We start from the raw sequence: 14,420 nt of genomic DNA on the forward strand, positions 1-14,420 counted from the left end.
GAGGGAGGTTTTGCTTTGGAACCCATGAGAGATGGGAGGAGATTCAGTGCCCGGGTGCACTGCCCACCACGGAGCCCAACAAGGGGGTGGGTAATGTGCCATAGCAAGAAAGGCTTGGCTAACACAATTACTCTACCAGTGCTGCCCGGGCACTATAACCGAGTGTGGATGCAGGGACAGGACCTGTTTCCACTCAAGGTTAGCCCTTGCCGCCTAAGAAGGTGAAAAAAGGAAGGAAGAGAGTGTAGAAGAAAAGAGAAAGAGGTGGAAGGAAAAGTAAAAGAAGGAAGAAGAGGGTAGAAGAGGCGACTGACTGAATCATCCTGGTCGGGCCAAGCCAGGACACCCGTCTACGAGAAGCAGGGGTCGAAGCGGTGTATTGCCTTGCCCGGGGGGCCCCGAAGGGTCCAAACATACCCCGGGCTCAGCTCAACCACCAGGGTCCCCTTTTCCCCGGACACGGGTACGCCACGCACAGCCAGACGTGGGTGGGCGAACCCACATGGCTCGGGGTTCGTAGTGACGCCACTCACCAAGCACCTACCAAAGTAGGTGCCCCCTGCGTGCGGGTATGGTGGCCCACGTGGCTGGGGTCCGTGGTGACGCTACTCACCAAGCACCTAGCACCTAAGGTGCAGGCGCCCCCTGCGGGGCTCGGGGTCCGTGGAGACGCCACTCTCCAAACACCTGCTTTCACAGGTGCCCCCTGCGGGGGGGGGGGGGGGGGGGGGGGGGGCTGGGTTAACGAGCTCCCCAATGATACACGCGCAGTTCGAAAAAGGGTGGCCCGAGCGGCATGAGCTCTCAGCGTAGAGCATATAGCAATTTCCGCCCAAAGTGCACTACGTAGTGCATATAGCATCGCTCATTAGGAATACGCCCGTGTTTTTCTTGTGGCCCTCCAAACCAAGGCGTACAATCCCTCTTCGTATTTCGTGCGCCGGAACATGCATTTTAGCGCGAAACACATGTACGACGAAACCGTCCGACCCGACATCCAACCACGCAATACGACGGTCGAAGGCGAGGGTTTTCGACGCTCTCCAATAATACGAAAACAGTATCCCCCCAAGGTCATTACGGCAGTCCGCACGTCGGATCGGAAGGTTTGGTCATACATGCGTTTCGTGCTTTTTTTACGGGTTCCGGCATACGAATCCGGAATACGTGTCGGTTTGGAGTGCGCTTCCTTTGAAGCTTACTTTTGAGCGTGCGCACACCGCGGTCACGGTATCACTCGGACGGGCTCTTAAAAGCGTATTTCAAAGGCTCGGGTAGTGCGGCACGCGGAACACAGTGACGGTTTGCCAAAAGTCCTTAATATTAGGAACTTTTAGCAAACTGTTACCGTGTTCCGCATACCGCACTACCGGAGCTTTTGAAGCCTACTTCTAAACACGCGCCCGAAGGCTTTTGGGAAACCGTCACCGTGTTTTGCGTGCAGCACTACCGGAGCCTTTAAACTATGCTTTTGAGCGCGCGCCCGAGTGATACCGTGACCGCGGGCCGCGCGCTTAAAAGCATGCTTCAAAGGCTCCGGCAGTGCGGTGCGCGGAACACTGAAACGATTTGCTAAAAGACCCCAAACTTATCATTCGCGTTTCCCATCGCCGGCCTTGCGCCTGCTGCTCGAGTGGTAACTTTAGAGCACACTGGCGCTTCCCGTTAAAATTGGCTAGTTTAGGGGTATTTGAATGTTTATTTTCACTCATTCAAATTTACTTATTAGATCTTTGGTAAATAATCCGCTAACTATCATATCTTTTGCAGTCCCCGAGGGCTGCCGTGGCGGCCAGGCTGTTTAAAATACGGTCAATATTTTTTTATGATGCCCTTTTAAGGGATGTTTGAGAGTCTACGCAGAAATACCCCGTACAAATCACAAATATTTTACAATGTGCCCTTCAGTTGACTCCCCTTCGTGCCCGCAAAAGTAAAAGTGTGAAAAGGCCTTAACTCTTACATTTTATGCATTTTCAAGTCCTTGGGGAAGGCCGAAGGCCCAATCAAGTTTTGTATTACATGAAATATTTGATTTAAACTATAGAAACACGTGCATGTGATCAAAATCATGATTGAAATCACGATTGAAATAATTTTGGTTTTTCTCCCACCCTGCTTGAAACCTACTCGCCCACATTAACTTACATGAAATATTTGATTTTGATTAAATTTTGATTTGATTAAATTACATGAAATATTTGATTTAAACTATAGAAACACGTGCATGTGATCAAAATCATGATTGAAATCACGATTGAAATAATTTTGGTTTTTCTCCCACCCTGCTTGAAACCTACTCGCCCACATTACTAAGACCATGCACAATAATACAGGGTATCTATTTTTTTATTCTACTTATTCTTCAGAGCGAACAGTGTTATTTAAAGCTCGATAGTTGTTGACCATACCTGACAATATTTCTTCACAATCGTCCGCTATGTTCTCTTGCATTCTGGGGATACGGAATAGGCGAAAAATACTACGGGTTGCTTATGACGGTTAACTTCGTAGTCAATATAAGTCATTCTTGTTTAATCGTTACAGGTTGTAGGGTATGCGTACACGACCTACTTTGTCTATGAAGGGACATTTAATTATGATGTTTTGATTAAAGAGCCTGTTGTTTGCCTGATAATGCGAATAGCTGATCTCACCGGTGCGTTTGGAATTGCGTATAGGAAATACCGGAAGCAAGTGAAGGAAACACAGTATGTTTTTATTATATTGTTTTACCTCATACAGCCTCTATTACTTTACGTATTGAATATACCTCAGCTGTAAACGTTTACTAGGCTTCACAAATTCAAATTGAAGTGTGCATTATGTCGTCGTTCACGAAGCAGGCATTGTTTTGTTGCTAAATCAGTATTTGTGATGTTTTACAACACAAACAAACACGGCGAGGAAGACCAGACTAGCTGTAGTCTTGACAAGAAATACCGCCTCGTTTATGTTTAAAGAAAAATGCATCAGTATATTTAGCACTTCAGTGTTCTGCCGAAAATTTCAAATCCAAATATTAGGGTATTATTCAGGATCTGCACTGGCGACAGTAAGCACATGTCGATAGTCTCATATTTCAAATGTAATCAGCAAAACACTTAAAATTTTAAACGATCAATTTATCATTTAATTAAAATATGCATGATTAAAAAAGCATACGCGACAACAGATATGGAAGACGCGAGTTTGATTTGACAAAGCTTAAAGGCTCACTGAAGTTGATTCTGAGATCGTCCTTCTGTGGTGACAACTCAATCTATAGATGCTCTAAGCATCCCAACAAACCCGAAATCACAATCGTTCGTAGCTTATTTCCTCGTTAAAAGCGTGTTCAAAGATCGCGACACGCCCTCTTTGGGAAGAAGTTTCTTCCGAGTGAAGTGGTCGACGAAGGGTGCTTGTCGGCGAGTTGCATGCAATGGCTTCGCCTGCGGAGAAAAAGGTGATTCTCATCCGAATGTGTACCGATCAGAGTCTCTACGAAACAAGTTATAATAAAATCATTCAAAATCTGCGCGTACACACGTCTGCAAATGCGGTTTCCGGGCGCCGCAATGTTGCCCAGTGGGGTGCGCTTGGGCGCGGCCATAATCCGATTATGACGCCTTAGCAAGGCTTTGTAATCGGATTAGGACGCGTCCAAGCGCACCCCAGCGAGCAAGATGGCAGCGCCCTGAAGCCGGACCATCAAACGTGTATTGTAGGAACTTCATTGGCCCACACAACGTAGTCCGCGAGAAAGAAAGAGTGCAGATGTATTTCTAGTGCCCTGAGATATATAAGCGGTTTTGTATTAAAGGACTTGGTATATGTGGCAGATCAAAGACGGCCTTTTCCAAAAATGACTTCAGTGCCCCTTTAAGAAATGTCTTATGTTACAAAAAGCAAAAATGCATTGCTATTTTACAATCTGCTTCATGTGCTTCCAAAGAGATATAAGCAAATTTTGTGCATTACTGCTCCTCTTTTTAAATATTTTTGTTAAGAAGGTGCAGTTTTAGCTGCATAGCAGTGTTGCGGAGTTGCCACTCAGGAGTTGGAATGATTCCGGAATCATTCCGCATTTTCACGACCCCGGAATGGAATGGGAATGGAATGGCGGCAACGTTGAGGGGAATGGAATGGGAATGGAATTAGGTGCATTTTGCCCGGAATGGAATGGGAATAAAATGAGGCACGGTTCTTTTCTTTTTTTTTTTTTTTAGTGTTTACGGTCAGTTAAACCGAGCCAGTCAGTGAGTCAGTTGCTCAGAAATAAAATGAGCGGGAAACTGCTAGCCCGCGTGGAGCCCTAACAGACATATCCGCCAAAAAAATGCAATACAAAAAACAAGCGTCAAAGCAAAGAGCAAAGGGGGAAAGGGGGGGGGGGGGGGGGGGTAACGTGGCGCCTTTCACGGACGCGCAGGCGTCGGGCTTCGATGGCGTTACACGAGAGCGAAAGAAGAAACCAAGCACCAAGCAAGAGAAAAGGGAGCGGCAAAGAAAGAAACCGCCATGCACAACTCCTCATCGTCCTTCTTGTCATGCTTTTTTTGTTGTTGCGACTCATAACTCGCAGAGCTCTGATAACTCGTTGACTCGGGCGCCGTCGAAAGATGATCGGTATTGTTTTCTTATAGTTCGAGGCGCGTTGTTTGGCAGGCAGCCAACCCTGCTGCCTTCCACGTGCATTCGTGCGCACTCCTTTGAAGTGCGAAATGTGGGTTTGCTTCGGTATTAAAACCAAAGCGAGATTCACTTCCCTCTTCTCCACTTGCGCTTATTAAGTCCACCTATTACTTGGTCTTTGTTCCGATGCTTGTTTTCTGTGTTACATGCTTTAGTGGGTTGGGGTTACAAGCAAGCTAGCGGATTCCCGCTCATTTCCTTTGACCTTAGTCTCTGCATACTTTGTTTCACCTTGCGATGGACCGCTGCGGACGCTGCGAGTCACCCTAGACAATCCAGCACCGTGAGCGGGACTGCAGGGTCACGCGACACGCAGAAAACTCTGGATTGGTTTCGATGGCTTTCGTGCTGTCTGTTGAGGTTTATCTTAAGGTGAAGTAGACAATCGTCACCGCTCTTGGTGTGACCGAACTGACTAGACCTGCAGAAAGATCGTCCCGCGCCAGACGAGGCGCGACCGTTGCTGTGAGGGCAACTGAGAAGGAGAGCTGGGTGCTAGCTGCCACTGAGGTTTTGGCTTCCGCGCGTCTCGGCTGTCCGGTCTGCATTCGTGCTCCTTGTCCTGGACCCTATTTGAGGCAGTGGGAAGACAGTTGGACGGTGTTGTTGAGGAAACACGGGGAATGTCAATTCAAACGGTGCGGTATTACCCCGTTAATTGTATCTTGATGTGAAGAGCTTTGTCAACGCTGACTCCCGACCCGTCGCCACAACGCGAACAACCGACACCGAGGTAGAAGGATGAATCGGTTGGTACCGTCTGCTGCCTGAACCCGCCACTCGATCAGCGCGAAGAGGAACATCGCAATTGGGACGAGAAGACAAGATAAATACAGATCGAGTCATGGCATCGTAGAAGACATTTTTCTACATTAGTCGCCAAGAAAATAAACAAGCTGCAAGCTGAAAGTTGAGCAACGAAACTATACATGGTGCAGTCGGCGTATATCATTGTACTTTATTCGCCATCTGAAGAGGAAACACGAGAATGAGTATGCGAAGGGTGGAAAAGGGCAGACGAATCAGCCAAAAATTGAATTGAATATGATAAGAAATATCTAGATTCGTAAAGCAAGCGTGAACTTATGCGCTTTAAAACAGGTTTCGTGACATGGTCTATACGGTCCCTCGTGCTGCGCCGCAGAGGTTGCATTTTTCAGAGGATGTGTTCTTGCCACTGCGCATGGAGTCGCTTCCAGCAGTGTTGCTGTATTTGAAGAATACAGTAATATAGCTTATTCCCGCGCCATGTATGAACTGGATATTTTTATGGTCCTATCAAACAAACACGCTGGCCGCGTATGTCTTAAAAATCAAATGCAAAAAAGTTAAAAAAAGAAAAGAAAATGAGTGGATTTAAGTTTTGCTGTTTGTTGCGAGCCACGTGGTCGCGAGACCGATGTCTTAAACAAGCATCGACATATCAAGGGGCTTTCTCGATGTTTGCAGTACATTGTAAATAAACACTTTCTGCCACCAGCGGTCCGCTTAGTAAAAATCAGTGCTTTTTTAAGGAATTTAGCTTTTTTTTTTTCCAATTGTCTTTGCGTTTGATAATGTCAGCTTTATGCTGCTTATGCCGGCAACAAAATGTAGCTGTCAAGTGCCAATTTTTTACGTTTAGGAATTAAAGGAATGGAATGGAACGATTCAGCCATTCCAGGAGTGGGAATGGGCTCAGTGTCCTTATTCCTAGGAATTGAAAGGAATGGAATTATCGAAAACTCTAATAATGGGGGTGCCCATTCCGCAACACTGCAGCATAGACACTAATAATGTTTAAAGCGTTTGGTTGTTTTGGTTAACGTTTAATATATCATTTCTCGCCATTTTTAGTGGGACTTTTCTGATGACGTTTGGGATGACATCTGTGTTTGGTAGATAGCGAAAGCGGCGCAATTCATCCTCTCTTACCCTCCTGAGTACAAAACACAATGGAAATAAACCGAACAGGAAACAAAGTTAATACATGATTTGCTCTCCTTTCTTTTCCTTTGCTTTTTAAGATGCCAAATGTTGAAGCGACGTTCTTTTGTACACGAGCGCTCTTCAAAGTGCGGGACATCAGGTTTCTCTAACGCAGCAAGAAAGGGGGGAGCTGGAAGTGGTTACTTATTTATGAAATGGTCTATTGAAATGTGAAGGCTAAGTCAAGTTTTCCAAACTTTAGTTCTGAAAATCAAATTTGACTGTTGGATAAACATCGTGAAAACAATTAATATAAAATAGATGACGAACACGAAATTAAGTAATTTTAGGCAATTTACTTTCGACTTTTTTCGTCGCACTCATTTTTCATTGCCCGCCCCGATCAATAACATTGTCGCTGTGAAAAGGTTCGTGCGGAAGAGCATTTTATATTCACATGAAACACGAGACAAGGGCTGTCCCCCCCCCCCCCCACACACACACACAAACACACACAAAAAAAAGAAAGAAAATTAGTAATCAAGTTTGAAAGATAAAAGAAATAGAAAAATACAGTACCTAATCGGTCTTTCAATGACACACAATGTCAAAATATGTAAATACATCGTGTACCCCCCCCCCCCCCCAAAAAAAAAAAGTATTTTAACCAAAAAATTTAACTATGCATTGCCGAACGTTTATTCTCCGCCCAAATACAGCGATAGTGGTACGAACCACATGCTATGGTTTCAAAACTACCGGTCATCTCATTCAAAAGTTATAAGCGATTTCTTTTTGTAGATTTTAATAGGAAAGCGGGTCGGCCATTTTCCCATTGAAAAGTTAACAAAATTATTTTAACTTATTTCAGTTCATTTATTTACATTGAGGACCCGTTTCCGGGTATTACGCAAGGGAAGATAAAAGACACTGTTTAAACACAAAAATAAACACAGGAAAAGAAAAAGAAAAATATGGTACAAATGTTAAATGGCGATGACAACACGTTAACGAATCACTATACAATTTTACAACTCGTTCATTGAACTCAAGAAAACACTGAGAAGTTCGCAAAACTTAGAGGTGTCAATTTCCATTAATATGTCATTGGCTATTGAATCCCAATCGCCAATTGCTAGATTGCTAGAGATAGCATGAAATTTTCAAAAAAAAAAAAAAAAAAAAAAACAAGGATGAAGTGTGCGTTAATTTGATTTTACACATATTGTCAACCCTTGCGGAAACTCGATGTGGGGCTCTGAGAAGGGCCATTTTTATCTGCTTATTGTGATAATATATTTTATGAAGGAGGCCAAGTCGGGAGAGCCTTCGACAAAAAGAAAGTGTTTAGAGACCAGCCCGATTAAGAAGTGAAGCGATAGTGGTGTAGGAAGAGTAGTCGGAGTTAACATACCTTATTGCTCTGTTTTAAATTTTTTTCTAGTTCGTTAGAGAGATAATTTTGAAATGGCGACCAAATCGATGATGCGTATTCCAGTTGGGAACGAACTAGGGTTGTGTAGGCTAACTTTTTGATTTCGGGTGAACAGAGTCTGAGGTTACGTTTTAAGTTTCTAAGGGTGCGGACAGCTTTGAGAACAACTTCGGTTACGTGGTTATTTCATGTGAGATCGCTGGTGAGGTGAAGTCCTGGGTACTTATATGATGTGCAGTGACAATATTATTGATACCTAGTCGGTAAGAAAAATTAGACGAGGTGGTACAACGAGTAAATGTTAGTAACCTGCACTTTTTCATGTTTAGGGTGATCTGCCAATTGTTACATCACTGTTCAATTCTATATAAGTCATATAGAAGTGTTCTATGGTCATCGCATGTTCTCATGGCTCTGTAAATGACGCGTCAGCTGCGAAAAGACGCACGGGGATGATTGAAGCTTTGTTAGGTCATTGATCTATGTTAAGAATAATAATTGGTTTAGTACGGTTCCCTGCGGGACGCCTGAGGTGACAGAGGACCCGCATGACATTTTTTTATTGATGACTGTATAATGTGTGCGATTTGTTACAAACTTTCTGATCCAGTCTATTATGTTTAGAGGAAGTTTAAGGGCATATAACTTTTTAATTAGATGCTGACGAGGTACCCCATCAGATGCTTTTGGGAAGTCGATGAATATCCTCATGAATATCATTTAACTTATCAAAGAAATAGCGGCCACTTCTGAAACTTTGGCATCTTCGAACCTCTATAGCGCTAGGCGGAGAATGAGTGTTCGGCGATAAACGGTTTATTTTTGCGGTGAAAAGAACCTGAAAATTTCTTTTAGGTGCCCTGTGTACATAGACAAATAGTCGCTCATGGCATTATTGCGCAACACGAACGGAACTTTAAATTAAGGTTAGACATCGTGCAAGAGCGGAATAAGGCAGAGTAGTATGGCACGTCACCAGTTCGGTTCTTGGACTAGACAACGGTGTCGGCGCTGTGCTGTCGGTAACCGTCGGGGAGGTCTCAGCTTTCTTCCAAGTATCTGGGAAGCCGTCTTCAGGGGCGTCCCCGAGGTTCCATGGTCACGTCGATCATGAAGCATCTTCGTATAGCGCCTCGAAGTTCCGCCGAGTTTCCCCTGTATATTGACGGCTCTAGGAAGATCCGACCCTGCCTCTGTGATATCGATGTTGTTGTTTGGTAAAAGTATTTTTTGTCCTCTACCCTTCTTTGTTTTGCGCGCCTCCCTCACTCCATCTCTTTTTCTTCTTTCAACACCTCCGTTCAGTCCATTTCGCTAGATTTATCTAAAGTAATTGTATAGTGTGTATGTTTATACACCCGCAATACTCAGCCCCAATGGACTTCAGGTGTCTGAGCTGTAGGTGAGAAATTTAGCCACAGTACTAAAACAATTAACCAGCCTGGGGTTAAACGTGCACCACGCAGTAGTAGTACACGACCGCATGCCCGTACGTTGTTCATCCACATCGAAACGGGCAGGGATGCGGATAATCTATCCTGCATTGTAGCGTCTTCTGCAGGTTAAACATTGTCATTAAACTGTTGTCAGGTTAATAAAATAAGCCTGGGAAAAAACGTAACATTGGAATTCAAAATGGATACAGGATCTGTTCTGTTACCAGATGAGCATAAAGTTATGAAGTCACAAAAACCGGTCACCTGACCGAAAAGTTAGTGGGCTTACGTCCCGCTAACTTAGGCAGGCGATGCATCGCACGTCATAATTAGCCAGAATAGTCATTGATATTATTGATAGTTATAATACATATATTAGAAAAAAAAGAAAATTACCTGTCCTTCGCTGCACATTTTTTTTTCTTCTAACTTTATCCGTAGGATTAAAGCGGCCCTGCAATGACGTTTTTACTAATTTTTAATTTGCACCGAAGCTGAGCGCACTGAACGTAGTAACTTAGTGAAACTTTTTTTTTCTCGAAATTCCCTTTATTTTAAAAGTTATAGGCAAATTAAGATTACAAAAACAAGCAAAAAATAACCTCCCTCATGACGTCCTTGGTTGCTTGAGAGTGGCCGTAAACTATACACTCCGTGCGGGAACTATAGGGGGCGCTTTGAAAAACGCGCGCAGCGCCGCTGGCGGAGGAGCTGGCGTTCGACCGTGAGGCGCGTTCAGCAGCCTGCGGCGCCTTTTCGCATGCAAAGCTGTGGCGGCGGAAGCGCGCACGGACGGAACTTTTGCTTTTTGAGCCGATACGTTGAGGATGACGTTGCATGAGTGCTGGGGCAGACCTAAGAAGGGCATCTAGCTGTTCTCCACTTCTTATATATTGAGTTTGAGTCGTTATTAGGGGTAATTTCTCTAGTTGCGGCCAAAAAAGGAGTTGGAGCGATTTTCAGAAAAGCAAGACGGCCGCCACGATAACTGCTCTGAGTGGGAAATTTATTTCGTTCGTCCCTGTAAACGTAGGACTGCTGGAACGATGATATTGGAGGCGAGTGAGATGTTCGCTAAGTTTGTGCATGAAGTGTGCCAAGTTTCATTTAGACAGCAGGTGTGAAAGTTATGTTTCTAACGAATAAAGAAATAAAGCTGTACGGTATATCCAATATTGGACCCAAAATGTTAAAGGGACACTGACACCCCCCAAAATTTTTTTTTAATTTTTTGCCAGGCGCTTCATTATGGTGTCGGAGGACTACCCAATCAATATTTTGCAACAGAGTAGCGTATTTTTTTAATAAAGCCAAAAGACGCAACTGCTCGAAATCGAAACCGAAACCCGACGGAGGTCGGAGAAGTGGAGAGAAGAGAGTGTGTGGCGGAAGTCACGTGGCTACACCCGACCGTGTTTTTTTTTTTTTTTTTTTTTTTGTTCTCCTTCTCGGTAGCAGACGACATGCGGCGTATGGGAACTGGTCGCCGTGGGATTCTTTTGCAGTTATGTATGTTCCGCTCGTTGTTCTGTACTCCAAGATGAGTTGTTTTGTACATTGAGGAGTTGGAGATGAGTAGTGAGTGCCCGTGGTGGATTTTGATCGGCTCCGAAAAGAATACACCCAAGATGTTGCGTGAAGAGCTGGCTCACATGTCCTGCGTCCGAAACAGAAGTGGCACTGTGCGACAGAGTTTCCGAAAGATCAACGGGATCGGGACCAATGGCTGGCTGCAATTCCTGTAGACCATTTACGGGCACCTCGGAAAGCGGACGCTACCTGATTTATATGATCCTTGCATTTTGTGGAAAGTGATTACATTGAGTTCGCAGGTGTCAAAAAGGCAATCTCATACCATTTAATTCAGCGACGTGTCGTCCACAACATTTGTTTCTTATATTGTTTTTTGTTTCTTCAGTGATGATTGTAAAAAAAAAGAGAAAAAGATATGTAAACATCAAAAAATGTTTGAAAAAAAAAAAAAATAAGGTTTCACGGGGGATCGAACCCGGTCCTACCGCGTGCGAACTGGACGTCTTTCCCACTGAGCTACTAGGGGATCTCTCTACTGGTGGATCTCTTTTCTTAGTAATAATTCAGCCGGTAAACTGTAAGTTGGAAAGTTTGCTGTCGATTTTTCTCTAGCAAAAGCACTCCCGGGTCGAAGTCTGGATGCACCACGCATTGGCGACATTCTCACCTAGTAAAGAAATCGTACGCGTGCATATTCAAGTCGAAGTAGACACGTCGCGCTTGACGTTTGCGCGAGCGATGTCTTCAGCCACAAGAAGGGAGCGACGGCTCGGCGACGTCTTCGTGCAAATCGGCTTGGTGGTCGGGCGTGTCGTACGGGATGAATACTAATTCTTTTGACCAGTCCCAAATTTCTCTTTTAAAGGCAGACAAAATTCGCCGGTACCGCGAACGACAGTTCTGAAATAGTCGTCCGCTGCCATCGCCGTCCCTGCGAGTCCCACGATACGCGAAACGACGCACGCACAGAATGCTTCCGGTTGTCTGTGGAACTTTTTTTTTTCAATCAACGTATTTGCAGCTTTTTAGAAGCCACAAAAAATGGGTTTCATATTTTTTTCTATTTTTAATATTGAGTGTGTGCTTTCAGTGACCCACGACTTTGATTAAATTTGGTGGTCGCATCGATACCTTAGAAAACGGCCCGTGACCGCGAGAAAGAGAGTGAGCGAGACTCGAACCGGCCAGTTCTTGATCGGCGGTTTTCGGGCGGAAAGAAACCGAATTTCGAGCTGCAAATTCTGTTCTGGGTAGTTGAGCTCTCATATGTCACGTACAACTTAAAACCTCGGCGAGCATAAATACCCTGTCAGTGTCCCTTTAATGTTATAGCGGGCTGTGCAAAGTGCAGATTTGGGCACACGGGTGCTTGGACTTGACAGTAACATGACACAGCGCTTATTATACAAAAAAAAAAGGTGCCATATGGAAACCAGGTGAAAATTTGATTTGGGCGGCGTAACTCAATGGGCACCGGTTTTGGCCATGAAAAGGCTGTCAGGAGAATACCACTTGTCGGGGGAGGTGGAGACTTTAGAGGTAGAAAGGGACTAGTGGACTGTACTTCCAATTGAAACAACTTTACGAAAGGTGGTTCCAAAGCCGAGAAAACAAAGCTGTCGGCCACCACACGGTTTGGCCGCCAAGGGCTTCTGCGGTCAGCTGTTGTGTAATAACCTGTTGTGTGAGGTGCTGATTTTCGGCGCACAGGTACTTTGACATGACCGTCACGTGGCACAACACTTATTATAACAAAAATAGTTGGCATAGCGAAACCAGGTGGAAAATTAGTTTGGGCGGCGTAACTAAATGGGGAACTGGCATCGACCGTCAAAGGCTGTCAGATAATACCACTCATCGTGGGAGGTGCATACTTTACCGGTAGGAAGGGACCAGTGGACGGTACTTCCAGTTCGAACCACTTTGCGATAGGTGGCTCTAAAGCCGAGAAAAAAAAAATTGTTGTCTACAGAACTCGGGGTGCGTTTCCACATCCAGAAGGAGGCTGATCAAGAAAGAAAGCACACCACATAAACTTCTTTACTCAAACGCCGATTCTCCAGTGACTCCAAGTTTCAATGTTGTTTTCTTTAGATTTATATTTGTCACTTTTTTTACCGTTCCAATTTTTCTTCATGAAGTACAGATTGCGTGCCATACTTGTCCGGAAATATCATCGACACGTACAATGGGGAAGAAACTTCTTTGGAGGGCATTCCTCCAACGAAATTGGCACTGCATACCCGCGAGTTTGGGATGGCATTTCAGTTCGTCCCATCGGCGCTGACACATGTAGGCGTTACTGGTACGAAAACAAACGCAGAGCGCAAAGCGGCAGTGTAGAATATGTCAGCCGTGCCGACACAGTGGCAGACATGATCGGGACACCAAATTTCTCGCGTCGTACGGCACGGATCCACCGTTGTCGCTGTCCCGCAAAACATCGGCGAGGTAAAAGACTGTGAAACTTTGTCTCCACGAGATACGACGCATAACTATTGAAGCACTTAATGACGCAGCACAGGCAGCACTTCATGCTGTGAACCCAGCGCAGCTGCACCGCTCCGACTTCAATGCGTACCAACGTACGCGGCGTGGTTTCGGTTTCGTTTTCTCTGGGGTTCTCACTGCCTACCTTCGGCACCGGCCGCGCGGCGGCGCGCCAGTCGCGTCGCACGGAGTGTATAGTCGGTTACAAGTCAAGAAGGTAGGAGAAGCTCCTCCCACAAGTGTGATGCGCCCGTTTCAAATCTCTCCGCAGTCGAAAGAAGAGTTCACTGGAAACGCTCCTGATTCCGCTTCAATGGATTCCCACTTGTCTCCAATCCCACTTTTTAAGAAAGCGACCTTTGTATTCATCGGAGTTGGAACCGAGCCCCTGAAAGCAGCCTTTGTATCCATCGGGGGGGAAGCTAATCCCCGAAAGTCGTATTTGTTTCCGTCGGTGGGGGAAAACTCTAATCTCCCTCTCGTGGCTTCCACAATGCTAAGTCAAAGTCGAAAGATAAAGCAAATATGTACAGAAAGGCAAGACCCTCCTCGCGCGTTGGCCGCGACGTCACGGAAACGGTGGGACGCTATTGGATGCGGAGGTGGCGGAGGGATATCCGATTCCCTTTGAGGGGTATTTGCCGCTTTAACCTGTAACTGACTATAGAGGAGAAGTAGTGAGCTCATCGAGCGCTCACGGCTGCCGCACTCCGTGCCGACGGCGCGAGAGGGCGCCATTAATGCGTGTTCTGGATAGGCTCTATGCAGCGGGCAGCCAGAGCGGCTCTCAATGCATTTGCTGCGCGATTAAACACTAATTCGGCATGACACTTCATTGGCAACGAACGACAGCAAATACAGGGTAAAGATCAGTTCAGAATGGGAGCTACTTTGCGCTGCCATACCGCGAAACAACCAAACCGCAAGACAAAGCTTCTCGC

At 45.4% G+C, this 14,420-nt stretch overlaps 1 protein-coding gene across 1 annotated transcript in view; it reads left to right on the forward strand.

The window, feature by feature from the left end:
* LOC120836382 overlaps window positions 1-14,420 on the forward strand; it is a 34,811-nt gene that overhangs the window by 13,919 nt on the left and 6,472 nt on the right. The window contains exon 2 of the mRNA XM_040205226.1: window positions 2,548-2,711. Coding sequence (XP_040061160.1) covers window positions 2,548-2,711 — 164 coding nt within the window. The remainder of the gene's footprint in view (window positions 1-2,547; window positions 2,712-14,420) is intronic.

Source organism: Ixodes scapularis, unplaced genomic scaffold (genome assembly GCF_016920785.2).
Source record: "Ixodes scapularis isolate PalLabHiFi unplaced genomic scaffold, ASM1692078v2 PGA_scaffold11__112_contigs__length_91849675, whole genome shotgun sequence".
NCBI classification, from domain to species: domain Eukaryota; kingdom Metazoa; phylum Arthropoda; class Arachnida; order Ixodida; family Ixodidae; genus Ixodes; species Ixodes scapularis.